General features: G+C 37.9%; 3 protein-coding genes across 4 annotated transcripts in view; 1 reads left to right on the top strand and 2 right to left on the bottom strand.

Moving 5' to 3' along the window:
* LOC139940441 (alpha-1,6-mannosyl-glycoprotein 2-beta-N-acetylglucosaminyltransferase-like) overlaps nucleotides 1-4,607 on the bottom strand; it is a 37,135-nt gene extending 32,528 nt beyond the window's left edge. Inside the window, exon 1 of the mRNA XM_071936689.1 lies at nucleotides 4,424-4,607. The gene's annotated coding sequence lies outside the window, so the exon portion shown is untranslated. The remainder of the gene's footprint in view (nucleotides 1-4,423) is intronic.
* A 1,575-nt stretch (nucleotides 4,608-6,182) lies between these two features.
* Nucleotides 6,183-14,658, bottom strand: LOC139941113 (ADP-ribosylation factor-like protein 3). The gene is made up of 5 exons (XM_071937549.1): nucleotides 14,519-14,658; nucleotides 12,884-13,088; nucleotides 11,820-11,926; nucleotides 10,778-10,963; nucleotides 6,183-9,917 (listed from the first exon to the last, which is right to left on the bottom strand). The coding sequence occupies exons 1-5, from the start codon at nucleotides 14,519-14,521 to the stop codon at nucleotides 9,870-9,872; spliced, it is 549 nt and encodes a 182-aa protein (XP_071793650.1). The 5' UTR covers nucleotides 14,522-14,658; the 3' UTR covers nucleotides 6,183-9,869.
* A 387-nt stretch (nucleotides 14,659-15,045) lies between these two features.
* On the top strand, nucleotides 15,046-23,301 carry LOC139941111 (sideroflexin-2-like). 2 transcript variants are annotated; one of them, XM_071937547.1, is made up of 10 exons: nucleotides 15,046-15,111; nucleotides 16,006-16,240; nucleotides 16,743-16,913; nucleotides 18,244-18,342; nucleotides 18,759-18,834; nucleotides 19,449-19,595; nucleotides 20,412-20,478; nucleotides 21,029-21,128; nucleotides 21,800-21,847; nucleotides 22,514-23,301. In XM_071937547.1, the coding sequence occupies exons 2-10, from the start codon at nucleotides 16,035-16,037 to the stop codon at nucleotides 22,611-22,613; spliced, it is 1,014 nt and encodes a 337-aa protein (XP_071793648.1). In that variant the 5' UTR covers nucleotides 15,046-15,111; nucleotides 16,006-16,034; the 3' UTR covers nucleotides 22,614-23,301. The 2 variants fall into 2 exon arrangements, with proteins under 2 accessions (XP_071793648.1, XP_071793647.1); XM_071937546.1 differs by having other exon boundaries at nucleotides 15,085-15,166.
* The last annotated feature ends 794 nt before the right edge of the window (nucleotides 23,302-24,095 follow it).

The raw sequence follows: 24,095 nt of genomic DNA, 5'->3' as shown, positions 1-24,095 counted from the left end.
AATGCATCAAGGGGGTACAGCCACAATTCTCACCCCCCCCCCCACACTTTTGTAATGTCCTCATTTTCCAATAGAACCCCTGGATATAGTCATCGTGTGATTGGGGGAAAAGGTCTTTAACCTCCTATCCTATTAAAATGGTGATTGCCATTGTGTTTGATACATCTCAATTCCAGTGCATCCAAAACAGCTAAAGACTTCATTCTGAGAAAAAATGATCAGTTCATGACTTACTTCTCCGTAGTGAAATTTGTTGGATTTTAACAGCCAATGATACAATATTTACACTCACAGGTGGGATGTTTCTTTAGGAGTCCAAAGGTCAACAAGTCAAGGGCATTTTGATTGGTTACTTGAGTCCGGACTTGAGTCAGACTCTGACTCTTAGTCATAATTCCTTGAGACTTCCAACTTAAATGTTCTAACACTCTCTCTGACGTGTCTGATGCATTTAACTAGAATACTGCAAGCACAATGCATCTCAATTTGTCTGTTTCCTTGGGGAGTAGCAACACATTCTTTAACATTATTTATACCCAGCATCTTGTAAAGTAATCTCCACTCCACTGTATTATCACTAACAAATTCTCCGGCTGTTGCATTTTAAAAATTTGCTGGCTTGATTGTTTCTGTTATAACACCCCGAGGTTCAAGTAATCCTTTTACAGTAATTTTCGGCATTGGGTCATTGAATTAAAATTTACTTGTATGATTTAGAATAGTCCTACTGAAGGATCTGTTGAAAATGATTTTAAAACTACAACGTACATGTACATGTACATAGGAGTTGAGGCATTGCATGGTGAGGTATGTTTGGTTTGCGGTAAGACCATGTGGGTATCTACTTGCCAGGTAGAGTTTGTTCTCAGAGAACTGTCTTGCATTTATTCTACTGCCGCGGAGTAGATAATAGGGGATTCGGGAGACTTCTCAGTTCTGAAAAGAACTGTCCTGCTTTTAACTATTAACGGATGGTAAAGAAAATAGACTTGGACTACCGGTACTACTTTAACTGTACTGCCGCAGAGTCAGTTCTGAATTGGTCTCAACGTTTCGACTAGCTTGCTCTAGTCATCGTCGGAACTGAGAAGTCTCCCGAACCCCATATTATCTACTCCGCGGCAGTAGAATAAATGCAAGACCGTTCTCTAAGAACAAACTCTACCTTGCAAGTACAATGTAGATACACACATGGTGTTACCGCAAACCAAATATGTGTACATGGAATACCGGACACTTCGGCACCTCGCAAAGTCGGCACCTGCAAAGTCGGCACCTTGCAAACTCGGCACCTTGCACACTCGGCAGCCACTCGGCACCAAGAAAGTCGGCACCATACAAACTCGGCACCAACCTTTTTTTGACTAACAAACTCGGCACCAAGCGAAAAATTAATATCACCTCGAAGAGTCATGTCATTACAAATAATGTAACGTGCGTTTACTTACACAATAAAAAATGGTTTGGTAGTTTTAATAGTAGCTTTGTAAACTATCACTAATTCTATGGGTGATGAAAATTCTGAACTTTCGAAAACATTTGGGCCCCCGGAAGTTTACCGTCCGGTGTGGCCCGCATGTGCAATGTTTAGTCAACAAGTAGGCTCAGTGCACATCGTTGAAAGTGCGGTGCCATTTTCTTATGATTTTGGCTCTGAACAATTTTAATAAGGTTTTTTTTAGTTAGGTTAATAATTTTCAATGGATTTTTGCTTCTTAACAACAGAGCGTGATTTGCCGAAAGGCACTGGCCGGATAATTTCCCGAGGGCTCCGTTTTGTGCGTGATATAGACGGCACGCACACGCCACCAGATCGTTTGGTGTGCACACTTCTTCCACCCAGGGCTAATTTTTTGTTTGTTTTTACGATAATCATATTCCAATAACATTTGCAATGTTTTTAATAATAACTTTATAACAGAATCAAGCTTTTTATGGGCAGGTCTTTTATGGGACTATGACAGTATGATGGTGGGACTGATAACATAAAAATGAGGCCTACCACACAGTGTGAAAATCAAACTTTTTCAACTGGGTGCCGAGTTTGTATTTGTACATGTGCCGAGTTTGTGGGTGCCGAGTTTGCAAGGTGCCGAGTTTGCAGGTGCCGAGTTTGCAAGGTGCCGAAGTGACCGGTACCCTGTACATATGTACATACAGTACATGAATAATAAATGGAGGAATTTTGATAATATTTGGTTAAATCTTTTGATGACGGCCGATGGTGTTTGATCAAGTGTTGCATTGAGGATGATGGATGAAAGTCACACAAGTATACTACTTGTTTCATTTTACATTAATTTAAACATTCTGAACCAAAACTGTACTTTTTGCACCCTGCGCAGATAGTTGTTTTTTTCTCCCAATGTTTTATTGAGTTTTCTCCCAATGTTTTATTGAGTGCCGACTCAATTTTCTCATATGACAACATCAAATCAAGGAACTAATTGTTGCCTTTCAGAGTTTCATTGTGGCGACGATAATTTAAAAGGAAAATATTTACTCAAGAAGCTCAAAAAAATGTTTACAAATAATAATGAGGGTGGGCCAGGACTACTCCTAGAACTATGAGGTTCGTTCGGCAATCATCTCCCGTAGCCGAACGAACCTCGTCTCCCGTTACGGGAGATGATAGCCACTCAAACCCCATACATGTAGTTCCAGGAGTAGGCCTGGACAATTTAATATAATTTATGTCAATGATTTTTGAAAGTGGTAAAAATGGGGCAAATCTGGTGATTAGCTGTCGAAATTCTACGTGTTGGACCATTTCCCTGTGTCCAGACAACTCGTCCATTGGACCACTCGACCGTTCGGACAACTTAACTGTTGAGATAGCTAGACTGTTCAGACAACTCAAAGGACGTTTTTTTTAAACTATCAGACAACTCGACTTAGGACCAAGAAAAGTTGACGGATTATTATAATATTATTATTTATTTGGCCAAGATTTCAACAAACAGGATACAACATGACCGAAAAAATATAATAGTATAAGAAACAACAAATGTAAAATTAAAGCCATTGGACCCTTTCGGTAAACAGTATTGTCCAAGGCCCACACTTCGTGTATCACAACTTCTATATCAAATAACAAACCTGTGAAAATTTGGGCTTAATCGATCATCGGAGTCAGGAGAAAATAACCGGAAAACCCACCCTTGTATCCGCGCGTTTCGCCGTGTCATGACATGTGTTTAAAATAATTCGTAATTCTCGTTAACGAGAATTGATATTGTTTTACAGTTTTCTCAAAAAGTAAAGCATTTCATGGAATAATATTTCAAGAGAAGTATTTCACCACTACCTTCTGTAAACCCTGTAAGTTATTTGTAAATCTGTGAACTTTTTTTTTTTTTTCTGTACCGAAAGGGTCCAATGGCTTTAAAAAACATGTGACACCTATCAATAGTAAACCAATGATGGAATTGAAACAGACAGGCAAACCAAAGCAAGACAGTTATAAAAACAGACAGGACAAGCCCATTCTAAGATGGCCAAGATTAATAAAAGTGAACCAACCAATGTGACTCCAAAGCCTTTCACGGATGGCCGTGACAGGGGACTCAGCACGGGGCGTGCACGGGGCCGGGAAGGGGGAGGGGGGGTAGGGTTAGGGTTAGGGTTAGAGTTAGGATTAGGGTTGGGTTAGGACTCTCAGGAAATTCGTGTTACATGTCAGTAACGGAGGTCCGTTTAACCGTCGACTTTTCTTGGCCATCCGTCGAATTGTCTCAATTTGAGTTGTCTGAACCGCCGAGTTGTCCGAATGGTCGAGCTGTCTTAACCGTCGAGTTGTCCTAACCGTCGAGTTGTCTTACCATCGAGTTGTCGGATGGACGAGTTGTCTGACATCCATTTCCCCCTCATTGCACTGGGTGTCAAAAATCCATCTTGTAAACCCTCCGGCCTTGCGACGGTGTCGGGAGAAGGAGAAGGGTTACGTTATCATGGTTATCGCAACTACTAACGATGGTCATGACACATGACAGCTACCAGCGCTACGAAATGGAAATCATGCAATGAAAGCACAAAATCGGCCGTTTAGCAGCTCTATGAGTATGATTGAAATGACCTTTATTTTGCCTTGCCTTGATTGATAAAAAAAAGGATTTACCAACCAAATTTCCACATGATTTTCAGAATTTATTATAAGCAAACAACAGCCATGAGTATGAGTATGACAGCTGAATACCAGTAACAAGCAGTTATGCACAAATGGAAATTGGGTTGGTTCTCCTGTATTTTATCAAGGAAGAAATTTCCTGCTAAGCAATTAAATGTGACAGTAACACATGGTGACACGAACATAAAAATAAAATGTCAACACGTCGTTAATTTTACTTTTTGTTAATTTTTGTTTAGTCGTTAGTTTTAACTTTTAGTCCATGCCATTTTTACCCTAAAATTAAGTATAACTTACCATGAAATGTCTTTAAATTGGGCCCATGTTGCCATTGTTATTGTTCATTTTCAGTTGACATCATCATTGACAAAGTTGCAAGTAAATTTGGGGGTTTCCTGAAGAAGTTGTTGGTTCTTCTCTTTGCAGTGTTGCACGGTCGCTCGGTGTCGCTCGGGCCGCAGTGGACTGCACACACATGATTGTGTATGTGGGATGTGCCTCCCGAACAACGAGTTGTGTCTCAACTGGTAGTACGGTTTTCTCATGAAGATTACACATAAACTGGTACCCATTCAATAAATCCAGCATCAACTGTTTAGTGCGCCCTCAAGCGCTAGGCACTCACCGTTAGAAATATTGGAGGATATTCCTCTTCTGGGCCGAATGATTTCACAAAGCTGGTTCAGCAGCAAGTTATGTTTGAAAGATGTCTTTGTTAAAGCAAATAATGAGTGGGGCACTGGCCATAACAATGCAAACTCAGTGGAATTTTCATGGTAGCATGTTTCTGCTAAGCAGATCTAGTTTGTGTTAAGCAAGTTGTTATGTTTCTCTCTAGGGATAACTTTCAGTATGGCGCCACCACTTTTTCACTCATTTTTACAAAAAGGGATATATCAATCAGGTAAATTAGATACTATATTATTTTATTTCGAATGAAAAAGTGGTGGCGCCATACGAAAACTTTTCCCTCTCTAGGAAACTGGTCCTTGTTTTGTCCTGTATTATTTTTCTCATTCGGTATAATAATATTTAATAATATTTAAAATTTAGATTGCGCCCCTTACATACAAAATTATCAGAGGCGCAGGAAGAAGATACATAAATGGAAGAAAACACAAGAACCAGTGTATCCCAATAGTTTGACAAACTAAACTATATAAAGAGAATGAACCCCTCTTTTTTCATTAATGCCTGAACATTATTTTCTGTCTCTTTTCTCTTAGTCACTTAATAAAACCTCTAATTACAAGAGACAAACTGAACTTGGGAGTTAGGCCCAGTCTTATCTCAAGTTAAGCAAGCTTAGAGTAAGGACAGAGAAGTTACTGGTCCTAACTTGTAACTAGTCATACGTTTTAGTTGTCTCATGAGACTGGTCCTAAACTGGTCCTGACTCTGTGATGAGGGTGACCCCCGATATAATTGCTATTTTTGCTAAAAATGTCTATTTCCGCTGCACACTTTTTTTTCACAAGTATTGTATTTGTAACTTGAACTAATATTTTTATAATAGTGCTTTTCCATAACTTTTTAAATATCGTGGTGTGTGGTTTTAATTATGGGTGGTAAATTTTTGTGGTGTTTATATTTTTAGAAATCTTTTATGCTCTTTGGTTAATTCTGCCTCTTGTTTTGAGCTATTTTTAATTTGTACAAGGCCTTGGGGATCAGCTTTATAAGCTTTATCTATTATTATTTATTATAATAACAACTAAACAAAAAGATTAAATAACCAAAATATTGCTTTATTTATTTATGCCATGCCATTACAATGCCATTAATTATGCTTGGTTTTCTGCTGAAATGTTGCTAAGCAGTTTTTTAAAGCATTTATAGACACACAGAGGCAGCATTATAAATATAATTTCCCCAAGGACTGGTTAGCTCAATGTGTGAAGCATGCAGGCCAGAAGTCATTTCATACAAGTGTTTGTGTAAATAACAAACAAATTTGATTAAACTGCTGGACTTTACCCCTTGTGAATTTTGTGTAATTTTTAAACAAAACATAAAAATATTTCAAAGAAATAATAACTCAGTCAGAGACATTACATTAGATAAAATGTGACTTGAATATATTTGTCATCATCATTGCCGCAAAGAATATCCCGTCTGATTCAAGTCCTAAATAACTTAGAAGCTTCAGCAATTTTACAAGTTACAGTCTGTAAATAATACAAGTCAACATACTTTGTTCAAGTATTTGAGTGCTGTTAAATTTTAAGTACATGAACCATTATATACAACATAAAACAGCTATTAATTAATGGACGAAAGGTTTAAATCAAGGTGAAATCAAACTATTCAGTGGTCTCCAACATTATTTTGTATTTGACTTCTTGTACCTAGGTTTACAATTCATAGAACTCTAATATAACTGCAAATGATTACTCTACAGTTTTCTTCTCGACAAAAGACTGACGAGTTTATACAAATTGTCTCTCAACATCCCAGGTCTTTGTTATTCAGTATGGACACACAACACTTTAGCTTTTAGCTTTGTTGTGGCTTTGTTGCTTAATTTTCATTTTTCGTCTTTTGAAATTGGAGACCAGTTAAGACCACTGTCATGAAGCATCCACTATTTTTTTGTCAATGTCATGGAATGACGAGCAAACAAACCAGTCGAGAAATTTATAATTAAAATTTAGACCCAACAATAAGTACCTAAAGACACAGATCCTTCAAATTTTCCTTTTGCCATTACATCAGTTTGTGTTTTTCCCAAAATTTTGAAATCCTCACAAACAATCATCCAAAACACAAAACAAAGGACTGCAAGTTAACTTCGATTTTGTCAACAAGTCATTGTGAAGTGAACAATTCTGATGACAGAATATCTCATCTATATCGACAATTGAGAAATTGAGAAAATTTAATTTTTTGATTAGCTGATTGACCTTCATATAAGTGCTCCATGACAGTGTTCTTGTAAATATTTATAACAAAACAACAGATAAGCTACAAATGACAATCTACACATTCATCAAATTAAACCATCAATTACATCAAAAGAAATCAGTACTATTATTACAGGTGTTGCCGTATTTAGAAAATGGAGGTTGCTTAACTGTTCATCATTAAACAAATTACTCAGAAATATTAAGCACTTGTTTAGCAATTTCACAAGTTGGTTTTACAATCAAAGTTCCTTTCACCCTCTGTGCTGAAACTCAATGATTACAATTACCATCCAGAGTTTTTTAGGGATTTACAAACCTACAAACTTAGTCTAAGTACATAATTAAAGGTCACCAAACTTTCATAAAATTTGTTATTAGTCATAGAACATTGCCAGCAAGTGGTTTCCAAAAGGTTTTAACCTAATGCGCCCAATTAAAAAAACAAAGCATTTCATAAAAAAAATACAAAGAACAGAGTACTGAATACGTATTATTTTTTTGCTCCCTTGAACAGGGCACAATACATTTGAATATTTGTTTCTTTGAATAACTTGCTGGCAATGGATTCATGTTACAACATTTTAAGCTTATCTAACATCTAGACACAAAAAAGGGAATTTATACATTGTTCCTTTACAGGTTGGAAATCATTAATAATATAATACAAACCACAATGAATACACTGATGCCTGTTTTAAGATGCTACCTGTTTCTTGAACCCCCGTCTTAACCCATTAGAGACCATAATGATCACAAGAAGCTTGTACAAAAAAAACCAAGAGCCGCAAACAGCCGCAAGATTTGACCTTCTTCATTCACACATTCACATATAGCGGTCAGAGTAAAGGTCATGATCGGATAAAACATGAACGTTTCCTTAGTTTCCTATGTTAACATAGCGTCCCAATTACCAAAAATAATAAATATGATTTTCACTTTATTTTTGTTGATATTTTTACTTAAAGCAATTTGAACAATAGGCCTATATGGATAATATTACTTAGCGATGTCTGGGCGTTTGGTGATGATTCTACAGAAATAAACGGTCTACAAAAGGGTTATAGTACTGACATCTCTGAATACAATCATTTGAGCATCTCATTATCCTCACAGCTCCTCAAAGAGCACTGCTTTAAGATGAGTGGTAAGCCTGATTGGCTTCATCTACCACTGCTTTAAGATGAGTAGTTAGCCTGATTGGCTTTGTCTAAATGTGATTTTGATATTTACAGCTATTACAAACACGCCAATGTAATGTCACAAGATACCACCACCTTGTGTACAACATACAATGAGAAACAGGTGTTACCCCTGCTAAAACATTCAAGGCACAATTATTGGAAGTGTCAACCAATCAATAACCAGAGAGAAAGGTGTGATTTCTTCCTTCTTCTTGATTCTTCAAAATATTGAGGGACTGAATATCAACTGGTTGAAACATCAACGTTATTTAAATTTATAACATACAACACTGATCCTTGTTATTTGATCAGTGAAACAGGCATCACTTGTCATCCTTTATCTTACCGTGTATACTGCCACAATGCTTTAACAATTTATATATAGAGTATGGGGGTGGTTGAGTTTTGTAATCAGTTTTGTATTATTGTGAAAAATATTTCAAAAATGTTGAAGATTTGCAGTACCACCATTTATAAGGAAAGATCTTTGTCTGAGTTGTGGTATATCAGAAAAGAACCTGTAGTGCTAGTGTAACAATAATTCCAATTAACCACAAGTAAATGTCTCTTTTCAGAACGGCCACAACTCACCAGAAAGATGTTTTTCAATTGTGTTATTGCAAACCTTACTGGATTGTATTCCCTCTAGATGCAGTTTAAAATCCAACTGCTATGTACCTACATGTTTTTACACATGTTTGTGACAAACTAAAATATTGGGTAATCAATCATAAGGTACTTTTCTAAAATTCAACAAAGAGGCGGGAAAAAATTACGCATAATCAATTACCAGATGCAATAAAAGTTAAGAAAGTAATGAAAGAAAAACACCCTTGTTGCATAACTTTGTGTGCTTTCAGAAGCACAACAGAAGGCTTCAGGCCTGAAGTCTTTTATTATTTGAGTGAGAAATTACCTGTTTCTCAAAAGGGAGCCATTTACCTCAATGTTTGACACGATCATCAGCTCCCCATTGCATATTCTAATTAAGTTTTTATGCTAACAATTTATTTGGTTAATTATCAGTACCGGTAGTGTCCAGTGCCTTGAATTCATGCATCAATCATTTTAAAACACACTGATTGTTTTACATAACAGGGTTTGCCCTTTTTGGTGGCTAGCAAGCAGGAATAGTCAGCTTGTCATTTGACTTGTCTAGTCAGCTTTTACAGGGGGTCCATATTTTGGGGTTTACTCTAAACATGTACTAGCATGAGCCTGTGTGGTTTGAAGCAATATAGACAATCAGTGGTTTACATGGTGAGCAGTGGCATGTAATCAACAAGCCAGCTGGAATAGTTGGACAGAATTCTGACTGGTCCTTGGTTGTTTTAACAGTGCCATTGGCCAGCGGACTGGGGGAAGGGAAAACTCTGCAAGTTTTTACTCATGGGGATGATTGGGTTTATGAGTTTTATAAAAATCTTTTAAAATTAAGCATCTAGCCTGAAACTCTGAGTAATTTACCGACAGGTTGAGATGATGAACTGGTGACTAACTTCAAAGTTTGACACGGCGTATCAGCTGGTACTCACGCTGCTAGACAGTAGTTTCACTGATGCTTGGGTGATAACCATTCACAAAGGATGTCTCAAGGAATGTCTCGAGTTAAACGAGACACGCTCAGTCTCTGAGAAGAACTACTTCTTGGAAATATTACTTTTTCTTTGTCTGTGTTTGTTTTATTACCCAGTCGATACCATCCTGCAAACAAAAAAGTAACCAGAGATGTTGTAGTTTAGTATAAATATAAAAGCTATGAAGATTTGTTATTGCTAAGCAACATTGTCGACAGCCGATATTTGTATCCACACTTTGATACCTTGATACGCTTAAGCCCGGTTCATACTTCCTGTGAATGCGATACGAATGTTGATGTCTATTATTCGCAATGAATAATTCGTAGCAGTTGAGTTGTGCTCAACTTTTGTGAAACATTCAGTGCGAAAACAGGGCTGTGACGTCAAATTCGCTTCGCATTCGCAGGAAGTATGAACCGGTACAAAGAGTGACATAGAAAACATGCCTTGTAAACTCCCTTTCCAGGAGTTATTGTAAAAACCTTTGTCAAGTTCTACAAGTGTGGCATACGAGAATGGACTGATTGCCACCCATGTTTGTCATTATATTCCGGTCAAGGGAAGGTAAGTGTGAGCATAAAGAGATTCTAGCCATGGCAGTTTATCAGCCTTGGCTCTCAGCCGAGATGCTGCAAATTATGGTCAGTGCCTACTCAATGTTTTCACACAATAACATCAAAAATGTGAAGCGATTTCTTTTACTTAAAGCGATTTCTGAAATGGGCTGTTCGACAGCTTCTAAAGTAACATTGGGAAGGTAGTGCTTTCTGCTCTACCAGCCAGGCTTCTGATGGATGATACCCAAGCCTACATTCGTATGGACTGTAAAGGGGGTAACCCTGTTTCTGGCCGAGGAATATTTGGCAACGACCTCTGGAAAATGGTTGTATATAGCCCACACCTTGAAGTGGCCTTCAGGCCTTGTGTGTCTAGGCGACTTGCATTAAAAAATATTTTAAAAACATCTGTCTAAAAACTCCTTACCGTTAATCCTTCACCTCTTGATGCGGAACAGGCCTGAATCTGCCAAGCTCTGTGTCTGATTTTAGTGAGGTCCATCATATCGGATATTTCACTTGGGTGGGCGGCTAGTGCTAAGTCTTGTTTGTTAGCATAGATCAATACTGGAACATTGTGTAACTTCTCGTCTTCCAGCAAATTATTTAACTCCTGGAGGGAGAATGAAAATATTTTCATGAATAATAATGATTGCAACCATGTTAACTCAAATAATAATAATATTAATAATAATAAAACACAGCATTTGTAAGGCGACTTTCTCTGTATAAACATTCAAAGGCGCCGGTCCAGGTCAATTAAAGAAATCTTAGATGTGTTCAAAGGCCAGTCTGAAAAGATGTGTTTTAAGGGAGTTTTGGAAATGAGAAATGTCATGTGTATCTCTTAGACTTTGAGCAGAGTTCCAGAGGCGGGGGGCAAGTTTAGAGAAGGCCCTATCACCTTGCTACACTATGCTACACGATGAGTTGAGATTCATTTGTTATAGATTCATTTATCGTTTGTTTTATTACACATCCAACAGCGCAAACATCAGGATGATGTATAGAAAAAGAAAAGAAATGCTCCGTTTTAGATGAAAGAGGAAAACCCCAAACAGGAAACCCCAGTCAATCAGATAGGGTCTGAAAACCCAATCCCCATGCAAAGCTCAAGGTCAGCGGTAGGATTTGAACTAGGTTCCACAAAGGTGAAAGGTAAAAAAAGAAACCTTGAGTCAACCTGAATGTCGATACAGTTATACATCAGGCCTGTAATTACACAGAGGACAACAAGACCATTGCCTCCGTTGCCTCTGGTCTTGGACTTGGTGCCCCTTTCAAAAGATTCCCATAGACTTTAAGATGGAAGTGCCCTTTGCAAAATGAGAATGGCCTTTGTTAAAAGAGAAACCTTTTTACTACTTATGAACTTCAGCTGTTTACTACTAAGTTTGCCAAGCTAGCAGAATGTTGTCTGAGCTATTCATCATCCTGCCAGGCATCCCAACTAAGAATTAAACACTTACAAGAGATGCCTCTTCGATTCTCTCAACATCTGAACTATCAATGACATAGATAAGTACTGATGTGTTCTCGTAATAATTCCTCCAGAACTGACGAATGGTCTTTTGTCCTGAAGATAGAAAGGGGGATAAAACATGTTAGAGGTTTACACAATTGATTATTTTTCACTAATAATTCACTTTAAAAACATTTGTCGAACCGTTCAATCCGAATATTTCATGAAGAAAACACTGACAATTGCCTCAATCAATGCCCATGGTCATTGCAGTGGCGACCATTGAAATGTTCTAGTAGAAATTGATTTTTCTTCTTCGCCCTTTTCTGAGGAAATTGTGAATCTTTAGTAGCGTGTTCTTTGCTTTGTTATCAAAATATTATTATTTTCTCAGATTTCGGAGGGTTGGTGTCCATTTGCGAAATGCTGCAGCCAGAGATGCAGTTGGTACCTGCTGTCACCTCGCTTAGCGTGGATGGATTAGACGTTCCTGTGAAAAAACAGTTATGCTGTTTTCTCAGCAAGTAGACTCTGTAATCAGCAGAAACGTTTATTGTACCTTTCTTTATAATTTTGCCCATATATCGGCAAACATCGACAAAAGCCAATCTATGACCCTAACTTTAAAGGCACTGGATACTATTGGTAATTGCTCAAAATAATTGTTAGAACAACAACTTACTTGTTAGCGATCAATGAAGAGCTGTTGATACTGTAGTATAAAACATTGTGAGAAACGGCTCCCTCTGAAGTAACGTCGTTTCGTTAAAAGAAGTTATTTCAAATTTTTTATTTGAATATTTGAATTTGATTTTGAGACCTCAGAACTTGATTTTGAGGTCCCGAAATCAACCATCTAAAAGCACACAATTTTGTGTGACAAGGGTGTTTTTTCTTCCATTATTATCTTGCAACTTCAACAACCAATTGAGTTCAAATTGTCACAGGTTTGTTGTAAGTGCATATGTTGAGATACACCAAGTGAGAAGACTGGTCTTTGACATTTACCAAAGGTATCCAGTGTCTTTAAGGTGTACTTGACCGGAAAATAAATGTTTAATTTTTTTTTACCTCCGATGTCCCAGACTGTGAGATTCCAGTTACAACACCTAACACTCTTGACGTTGAAGCCTTGTGTGGGATTAATGTGGGTGATATCTTCACTCGCCAACGCCTTCAGGATCGTAGTCTTACCAGCGTTGTCCAAACCCAAGAGAAGAACTCGTAGATCATTGGTCTGATCTGCCTTAAGGCTTCGTAACAGTTTCAGCAAACCCTGCCAAACATTGGAAAATAACAGTTAAACAAGGTCAATAACCAATCTAGGAGTATATTAATTAAAATTTATGGCTTGTAAAGTAGTAAAGTGGTCAAGCGCACTGGACTCAAGCCCTGGTGTTTCTGATCAGCAGAGTTTGGGTTCAAGTCCTGGTCTTGACACTTGTGTCCTAAAGCAAGACACTTACTGTAGGTCCTGTGTTATTTGTAATGTACATGTACATCAAGAATATGGTCTGATGTGCCACCTCACCATGTATCCCATTCTAGGTCTTGTATTCATTATCACACGCACGCTCATGGAGATACAAACAAATGTAGCCGTCTTTGGCCAAGTTCAATATGGGTCGCAGAAATGCAATGCCAATATAGTTCTGAGCTGAGGATTGAGCTGAGGATGATTTTTTTGTGTTAATATTAATAACAAATGTCATCAAAATGATTGCAGAAGACCTTAGAACACATGAAGAATCACTTGAATCAGAGTCAAATCAAATGCATATCATCGTCAATTGATATGATTGTCATGCGACATGATTGAAACATCCACATCATACATAATCCAAGAAAGGCGATTTGTTTGTGCAGACATATTAAATTTAAATAATAATAATATCAAGAAGAGCAAGACTCAATCATTCAACTTGAATGCAACAGAGGAGTCCAACCTGGGGCTGGGGTACTCCTAGAACTATTTCGGTTTCGTCCGACCTCGTTTTGCGAAAATGCGTCACGAGAGGGCGGGTACGTAAACGGCTGTGTACAAAAAGTGTACATACTGGTACCCTGTGTGAGCTTCGTGGTTCCGTGTATGTTTTGTACACAAATCACGGATCGTACCCGCCCTCTCGTGACGCATTTTCGCAAAACGAGGTCGGGTAATTTTCAATTATTGTTGGCAGAGGAGTAACATGTACAGTAGGTAGGGAATCTGAAATTACGGTAAGAATTTATCATTTTTAACAATTTTTGAGATTGTGGAGTGGATTCTCTGGTCGAAAGATTACACATTGATACATCAAAGGACACATAGAGCCTAATTTGGGCGAGATTAAAAAAAAAAAAAAAGAGAGATTCCTGATTCCAAAATTCATTGAACCATGGGTCGTTTAACGCGTGATTTGAGAGATATAAACCTATGAGGTTACGGGAGACGATAGCCGGACGAAACCGAAATAGTTCTAGGAGTAGGGCTGGGGGAGTTCACTAACTCAGTTCAGTGAGGAGTGAGTGTTACCGATGCAAGCCAATTTACACTCCACCTGTTACTGTACTCGCTTCACAATCACAGTGCACTGACTATTCGACTGAGTGACGCCTGCATCATTTTTTGCATGATGATAATTTTTGACATTTTGAATAATTTCTGACCATATTTTGTAAGGTTTTCATCTAAAACAAATTGCTATACCACCAATCAATACTCACCATTGTAATGTGGAGGAACTTTTTCAGTAAATGACAAAACAATGACCAGGATAGGAACTCTCTATTTTAATTATTTGTAAATTTTAACATGCGAAGAACGCCGTCTCACAGTGAAATGTGTGTGCGGAGCAGCAGTAACTATGTATGTGACGTCACAACAATCCAGGATAAAGAAATTGTTTTTCTACGATTCTACTGGACAACTTGTAATTATCCGAGAAACACTTATTAGGAGTACTTGTAATGTTTATTTTAAACTATTTTTAAATATGCAAGTTTTAAATACTCAATTTAACATCATAAATTTGTATGGAAATTATCAACCAATGTGTTTTATTTACCTTATTCCAAATTAGTCGTGGGAATTAAATTTTGTGTACAATAAGGTCTTGTCTGTACCCCAAACTGGTTGAACGCAATTTGATGAAAAAATCAATGTGCACCAGTCTGTTTTGTATTTTTATAACCTCTTCTCCGGGAGATAGAATTATTTTTGTGTGAAACTGATACGACTTTCGACCTTCTTTGGATACGAGGTTTAAAGTTGTTGACGTCGCGATGAGTCTCTCCTTGATTTATTGAGCAGATTGAGTGTAAGTTTGTAAAAGTTGTAAGCAGCGTTTGCGCAAGTTGTGAGTGCTGTTCCCGGTATGAGATTTGTTTTTCACAATGTTTGTTTATTACTAATAACGGAATAATTTATATTTTATTATTTAGTGCAAGTATGGTTTGTCCAGAAATTGAACTCTGCTGTTTGCTGCTCTCTTCACAGTTCGACTTCGGCGCGGGGCCGATCAGTCAGTGATATCGGGTGTGCAGCTACGGCCGGTCGAGTTGGGACTTTTTCAGTGGGCGGGGGCGGGTAGGGCATTTTCTTGGGGTGGAGGCGGGGTTAGGGAGCAGTGGCAAAGAGTTTGTCCCGGGGGGGGGGGATGCTATTGCTAGCCCACCTTGTTGAGCTGTTAATCATTTAACATATCGATCTGATGAGACCGCGTGTAAAACTTAAAATAAAAAGAGAGCCATTATGATTACATTACAATTACATTAGGCCTAACACTATACTAGTATTAGTAACAGTAACGGTACACTAACGGCTCAACAAAAGGTGGACTAGGCTAGGCCAGGGGGAATGCATGCTTTTTTTTTTTGGATGGTTACGCTGCACTCCCTGCAGGGGGCCGCATTCCCAGTCGCGATCATTCCCTGGGACCCTGCATTTTTGGTAACTAATTTTACTTTTATTTTAGGCCTATTTTTTTGTAAGCATTGATTCTTTTCTTTTTGTGGGGGGGGGGGGGGGTGGGGATTATTCATAGCTCAAGTTAGCTCAGATCTGTTCAAGACTCCCCTTCACTCTCGCTCGGCCTCTCACTCACTGCCATGATGCCCATGATCGGTCGTCAAGTACATCAGCTGGAAGAATAAAATGATGTCATTGTTTTCAGTTTTCTTCCTGTGATAATTTCTCACTCTCATACTTACAGGCTTACAAGACTGCGTCTCTCTTGGAAAGATGGCTGAATCACTGGTCAACCAGGAGCAAAATGTTCAAATGACGCCCTTTGGAAAGCCTCCAAGATTAGACTTGTCCAAGCCACGCTGGGACCAAACAACCTTCGTAGGCAGACTGAAGCATTTCTTCAATGTGACTGACCCACGTACTGTTATATGCAGTGACAAACAGCTGTATGCAGCGAAAGATTTGGTCAACAACTACAAGTGAGTCCTCATATCAGGCACTTTGAAAGGTCAAGGGCACCAAGGCATTTTCTTTTTGGTAAAGGGCACCCTATGAGAAAATTGTAAATTTCTACTGGACCATTTCAAGGGCACCAAGGCAATGACCAGGATGGAGGCAATCGCCTTTGTTGCCTCCGTGAAGTGTAACGATGAACTCTATTCCAGTGTGGTGGTTAATTCATAATTTAAGAATTTGTCACCAAGCGGTTATCTTTCTAATTAGTAACACTTATTACAATACAAATCTCTGTCTGTGCGTCGTGGTGGTTCTGAAAAGAACCTGTGGGGTGACAACTCGATGCTTTGATTTTGTACCAGAATCTGCGCAGCAAACTACAAATGGACATTCTGAAGGTTTTGTGTCCTGGAAGATAATTGGGAAGATGGTCAAAAGTAGCAAGCACCCTTTGTGAAACATACAAGTTGGTATTTGTGTATTTTTGGTTATAGAAGAATAATTGCCTTCTGTTTTGTTTGATAGAATGGGCCTTGAACCACCGGGTACCACAGAGGAGCAGCTTTGGTTTGCACAGAAGCTTTATATGTCAGCTTTCCATCCAGACCATGGGGAGAAAATGAATCTGATTGGAAAGATGTCATTTCAAGTTCCAGGTGGAATGGCAATAACGGGGGCCATGTTGCAGTGGTACAAGTAAGTAGAATGGCAATAACGGGGGCCATGTTACAGTGATACAAGTAAGTAGAATGGCAATAACGGGGGCCATGTTACAGTAGTACAAGTAAGTAGAATGGCAATAACGGGGGCCATGTTACAGTAGTACAAGTAAGTAGAATGGCAATAACGGGGGCCATGTTGCAGTGATACAAGTAAGTAGAATGGCAATAACGGGGGCCATGTTGCAGTAGTACAAGTAAGTAGAATGGCAATAACGGGGGCCATGTTTCAGTGGTACAAGTAAGTAGAATGGCAATAACGGGGGCCATGTTGCAGTAGTACAAGTAAGTAGAATGGCAATAACGGGGGCCATGTTTCAGTGGTACAAGTAAGTAGAATGGCAATAACGGGGGCCATGTTGCAGTGATACAAGTAAGTAGAATGGCAATAACGGGGGCCATGTTACAGTGATACAAGTAAGTAGAATGGCAATAACGGGGGCCATGTTTCAGTGGTACAAGTAAGTAGAATGGCAATTACGGGGGCCATGTTACAGTGATACAAGTAAGTAGAATGGCAATAACGGGGGCCATGTTTCAGTGGTACAAGTAAGTAGAATGGCAATAACGGGGGCCATGTTTCAGTGGTACAAGTAAGTAGAATGGCAATAACGGGGGCCATGTTACAGTGGTACAAGTAAGTAGAATGGCAATAACGGGGGCCATGTTGCAGTGGTACAAGTAAGTAGAATGGCAATAACGGGGGCCATGTTTCAGTGGTACAAGTAAGTAGAATGGCAATAACGGGGGCCATGTTGCAGTGGTACAAGTAAGTCAAGAGACTTCATCAGGGCTATAATGTGAGGATGAGGGGAAATTTATTCACAAGGGGTCATGGCTCACATTTTTTACTGGAATAACACCAGGGGTCGATTTCACAAAAATAAAATTGAATGCAAGACAAATTGTCAGTATTGCCATAGTGATTTGATTGATTTGCAGTTAAGATCAATCTGAGCTCTTTGTGAAATCAACCTCAGGGCTATATTTATTAAAGCAGTAAGATTCATCTTAGAATGACTTGTCAATATAATCATAGTGATTTGTACCGTAGCATTTAGCAGTAAAGATTGATTCACACTTAATATCAATCTTGGCTCTTTGTAAAATCAAAATGAGAATAAACAATAGTTCAACTTCTAAAACCATAAACTGGTATGAATTGAACAAACACTAAGAGAAGTCTTATTGGCTGTTCCATGAGCAATGGCTTAAGCTGTCATTTAACTTGGACAAGGCCTTGTTTGAATATTCTTGGGTTTCCTCTTTTCATGATTTGTAAACTCTTTATTTTTCTTGTCCTTTAGAACCATGCCTGCTGTTATCTTTTGGCAGTGGATCAATCAGTCGTTTAATGCACTTGTTAACTACACAAACAGGAATGCTGCATCAGCAACCACCAGCAAGTAAGTACTAAGGATTGTGTCACATTGTTTACCAAAATATAGTGACCTTGTGCATTCCAGGGTTTTCTTGCTAGGCAGATGAGAAACTTGTTTTTACAAAATCAACATAGAAGGAAGAAATATGTAAAATATCAATTGAAAGTTTTGATATGTGCCCCCTTTTCTCGTTTCAAAAAATCTTAAAAATTGAACTGTGGAATCTTTGTAAGGTTTTCTGTTTCTTCTTTTGAATATGGGTTCTTTGTAAACATGTAATGTCAAAGGTTGCAATCATGCATGTCACCTCGGCAATTGATGTGGGTGCGATGCAGCCAGCATGCACATCAGGACTGCGCAATTATTTACACACATGAATGACTTGGCCTAATTTTGTTACATTTGTCACAGATTTTATTAAGTTTTCTTGTCGTTTTCAGAGAAATTGGTATGGCCTATGTTACAGCTACCAGCGGTGCTTTGGTAACGGCTCTTAGTCTGAACTCGTTAACAAAGGTAAACTCAGCTTAAGCTGTGCCAAATAATAATAAATAATAATAATAAATAATAATAATAATAATAATAATAATAATAATAATAATAATAATAATAATAATAATAATAATAATAAATATTTATCCTACAATTTGTTTTCTCTAATCATAAATTAACAAGCTATAATGAACATTAGCTGGGATTTTGGCTGGCACTCTGTTTGTAGAGTTTTCTTTGCTCAGCCATATAGTTTTACAAGATTTAACACAGAGGGGTGAAAATGATGAACCAAGTTTGACTTGACTGCTGACTTATTGTTGATTTTCGGCTTATCTGAACCGATTTTTGTCTTTATGACCTGTGCAATATGCAAACAAATTGTAATTTTAACAAAGCTGTAAAGGAAATAGAAAACGAGAGACAGTCAAAAACATATGACATGCTGTTTTGGCCGGTAACTTTTCCCAGTAAGTAGTTGTTTTTTTTGCTCAGTTTCTATTGCGTAAACAGTTCTATAAAAAGGCAGAAAACAATAGGGTAACTCTCGGTGACATTTTCATTTCTAGGCTATGAACAACGTTTCTGAAAAAGTTTCGATGTATTTTTATGCAAGTCTCTTGGTTGTTTTATAACAGAAATCCCCACCCCTTGTAGCCCGGTATGTACCATTTGCAGCAGTTGCAGCTGCAAACTGTGTCAACGTTCCAATGATGCGTCAACAAGAAGTCCTCTCTGGAATTACAGTTTGTGACTCTGAAGGGAAGGAACTCGGTAAATCACAAGTAAGTCAAAATGGATCTATCATTTTCCGTCGTTATTGTATCCTGTGAATTCACTTAAAGGGTTTTGATACCTTTTGTAGATCAAGTTTTTGGCCATGACATAAAACCCACTGAGAATGAAGATGTATGTAATATAGTTTACCTGTAGAAGTTTCAGCTTCATTAGTTCTCAAGTTTTTGAGAAAAATAGTGAAAATCACAGAGTGATGTTTTCAGGAGAGTCATGTGTATACCAGTAATGGTAAATACATTGTACATGCTAAAATAGTGTACGTCTCCTTTCTGTACACAGTTAAAGGAACACGTTGCCTTGTACCGGACGAGTTGGTCAAAACAAAAGCGTTTGTAACCGTTTTTTATACAATGCATATGGTTGGAAAGATGTTATAAAAGTTGAATACAATGATCCACACAAGTTTGCCTCGAAATTGCGTGGTTTTCCTTCTACTGTGCGAACTAACATGGTCGGCCATTTATGGGAGTCAAATTTTTGACCCCCATAAACATGATAAATGGCCGACGTGTTAGTCGACAAGGTAAAAGGAAAACCACGCACTTTTGAGGCATGTTTGTGTGGATCATTGTATTCTACTTTTACAACATCTTTCTACCCATATGCATTTTATAAAAAACAGTTACAAACGCTTTTCAAAGACCAACTCGACCGATCCAAGGCAACGTGTTCCTTTAATGAACCCTACACAAACCAGATAGTTGAATGGTTTTGACTGGTTGTTAAACTCAATCAAAAATGTTATGGAAACTAAGAAGCTGTAATGAAAATTGTTCTTGTGTTTTTTGTTTTTATCTGATTAGAAAGCAGCTAGGAAAGGTATAGCCCAAGTGGTGGTTTCCCGAATCACTATGGCAGCTCCAGGAATGTGTGAGTAGATCTTGTGATATTTGGGGAGTTACTTTTCAAGAAAAAAGTACTAAAATGTCTGTAATAGATTTTGCATTGGAGATATAAAGTATTGGTTTTTACTCTTACAACGGTATGTGTTAAACACAGACACCTTTGACAACAATTTATTTGCCAAATTGTTGGGTCAGTACAGAAAGGAAATGTAAAGTTGAAAGTTCAAAACATTTACGCTCTTTCTATTGTATAATAATGGGACAAACCTTATCTTCAAGTCATGGAAGTCTGTGAAAACAAACATTTCTACATCAGCATTCTGTACAAAAGCCTATTACATGTACATGTGTAGGACATGTATCTTGCTTTCCACACCCCTCTTCCCACCATGCAGTAAAAGTATTACCACCTAGACATGTTATATTTCACAAATTGGAAACACCCACAACAGGGTTTTATGTCAGTGTAGATTTGTTGCCCGTGAGAGTTGACATGTTTGGGCTCCATAATAAAAACAATTTTGTTGTGCTTACATTCGTATCAAGACTACTATTTACTGTCTGTTTTATTTCAGGTGTGTTACCTTTGATCATGGAAAGGCTACTCAAGTTCCCTTGGTTTAAAAGAGTCTCTGTTCTACACGGACCATTTCAAGTCCTGGGTGTCGGCTGCTTGTGAGTATAAACGCATGTTTTCACCCATAGCCATGTCTGAATTAGCGGCTACAGCTACGGCTACATTTTGCCTCTATCATGCATTGAAGTATAGTACAACCTTAGCAACACCCATAGCAACAGTTGTAGCCGTAGCTGTAGACGCCAATTCGCATTCTTTGCAAGTTAGATTCGTACAATGTATGGTACTTTGACTTGCTAAGTCACAAGTTATACATGTAGCTGATTCATCTGACTATACATGTATGTAGAGAGGGTTGGTGTGTTGCATGGTTCAGGGCAAGCTTTGGCATAGATAAAAAGACAGTAAACACTTTTCCACAATTCTGAATTAATGTGTATTGCATAGTGTGTCCCAATGTTGTAAATGCTTTCTCTCAAACTGTGTTGTTTGATGAAACTAAAGGGTAAACCTCTGAAAACTTCAATTCTGATATCAAAGCTGAAGTATTTGTCAAAACAGCATAGAACTTTTACAAAACTTGTTTGACATGAGTCAAGACCAAGCTGGAGAAAGTTGGACAAAACCATGTCAGCGCAGTGTTCTTAACTAGAGATAACAGTATTGTATTCAGTAGGCTGTCTGACAGCATACATTCAAAAAAACTAAATTACAAACCTCTCAACTAAACCACGTCTTTTGAATAATCACTTTTTTCCTTTTTTTACAGTTTGATTTTTATGACGCCAGTGGCATGTGCCATCTTTCCTCAGCAGTGGTAAGTTAATTAAATATTGTTAATTACTGTACATCTTGGAATAATGGTTCGGTCCCAGTTTCAAAAAGCTGGGTTCAACTTCATGGCCTTGCTCAGCTCAGAATTTTGTAGAGCATACAGAAGATCACTCCATACTAATGATGTCAGTTTTGCTCAAAATACCCTAATGTCAGACTAATACATTCAACACCACTCACACTATCATTGCATACCCTGCACTCCAGATCAATAAAATAGTTCAGTTTGTACACAGGATTAATGAGCTTCTATTTTTAGCAGTAGTTTTTGTTGCTATTCCATGGTCTGTGGAGCCATGTCAAAAGCATGGGGAAAAATGGGAAATTTAAGGGAAATTACCAAAGTGTTATTAGAACGGTAGGTAAAACTTCCACCATCAAGTTTGCAACAAAGACGCTGGACAACCAAGAATTCATTGAATTTGGTGATCACATTTTAGTGACAATGAAAACACCTGTACATGTTCGGTAAGCCCATGATGAATTATTATTGATTTTTTTGACCTCCACAATATTTCAGATGGATATATTTCTATGGAGGATTGGTACTAATTTAAACTTTAATGCCAGTGAGCTTTCAGATGTGAATCAATGTTTGTTTTATTTTGTTTTTCTTTTTAAATTTATGTTTCCCATCTTTATCTTTCAGTTCTTTGGCGGTGAGCAAGTTGGAGCCAGACTTACAAGCTTCAATCAAAGCAGAATTCGGAGACAGTATTCAGACAGTTTACTTCAACAAAGGCTTGTAACGTCAATCACTTCTTAGACATTATAGTCATTTATACAAATTGTATAAATACTGCAGTTTGTTCTGCAGTTTGGGGTAATTTTCAAAATGATCTTGAGAAGGTTGCATTTTGCGGATGAAAAGATGCTATGTCAGATTTTTTGCCGATTTGACCCAAAAATTTTGATTTAAAGTTCGATAGGTATTTTGATGGGGGTCGAAAAAGTTGCAAGCTTTCATTTGAGCCATTGCTTGAAAAAGCCTGCCAATTATTAGTAGCAGTGAAATTAAGTGCTCAAAATTAGTTTTTGTCCCGATCCCGACAATAAATCACGTGACCAATTCTTATGTGTTTTATAAGAAACGTTTGAAATTTTTGTCATGGTTCCTGACCATTAAAAGTAAAAGTTAATTTTTTTTTCGTTAAAGCGGTTGATACTCTTTGAAATACCATTCACTCAAACAAATCTATTTTTGAATGCTTGGGCCAAAAATCTGACACAGCATCTTTAAGCTGAGCACAGGATATTAGCTGCTTTTACTTGTGCCATGGTTAAAACTACGACCACAGTATTGTGTGCTCTAGACCTTTTCTTGCCCTGAGTTTTTGTCTATGGGAAGCCATACATACAAATCAAAACAAGATGGCCACAATTTGTAACGATGTTACACAAATCTTACAAAATAAAGTTTAATTTGTTGGAAACAAAGCAACCAATCATGGGAGATGTTTTATTTCACAGAAAGTTTGGAGAAATTGTTGAATTTGGTTAAAGCATGTTTTAACATGATTGAATGTTTAACTAGCATTCAGCCATCCATGCCATCCAGGGGAGGGCAGTTTGTGTAGTAACAATAAAAAAGGTCTATAATAAAGCTGATTCTCTCAGGAAGTGGTCGCCAGTAGGAATGCCATGTTATATGTAACCTGTTGCCTGCTAATTTCACTGAGTGACTGTGACTATATCTGAATGAGGAACTGTGGCTTAATCCAGGCCTGTCTGTTTCGATTTTGAAATTCTGCTTCGATTTGGTAATGGGCGCCCTATGAGGAAATTTTAAATTTCTACTGGAGCATTTAAAGGGCACCAAGGCAATGACCAAGGGGTGCAGAGACAATCGCCTTCTTTACCTCCGTGAAGTATCGGGTCAGCTTGATCAATGCCCTTAGCAACGGCCATAGCCAGCAATTTGAACACAGCCTTAATTTCTTTATTAGTCATTTTTTTCTTGAGGTATTTAAAATCGGCCATGGAGGGCAACTTAGTTGCTGACCAGAATCAAATTTTGGCATGAGGATTTGCCTAACAATCATGAGTTCTTCCTTCTTGCCTCTCTGCTGAAAAGCTTGAGATATTTCAATAATACCTTAAGCTTTATATGATGTATGTATTAAGAAATGTATAATGAATAACAATATATTTTTATCTGAGAAACAAAATCAGCTATTGAGGTCATCGCATATAAAAAGATAGTTACTGTCATTAAATTATGAAATTACTAA

The sequence above is a fragment of the Asterias amurensis genome, chromosome 8 (assembly GCF_032118995.1).
Source record: "Asterias amurensis chromosome 8, ASM3211899v1".
Taxonomy (NCBI): Eukaryota; Metazoa; Echinodermata; class Asteroidea; order Forcipulatida; family Asteriidae; genus Asterias; species Asterias amurensis.
The sequence above is the reverse complement of the archived record's forward strand: the minus strand, read 5'-3'. Positions and strand labels throughout refer to the sequence as shown.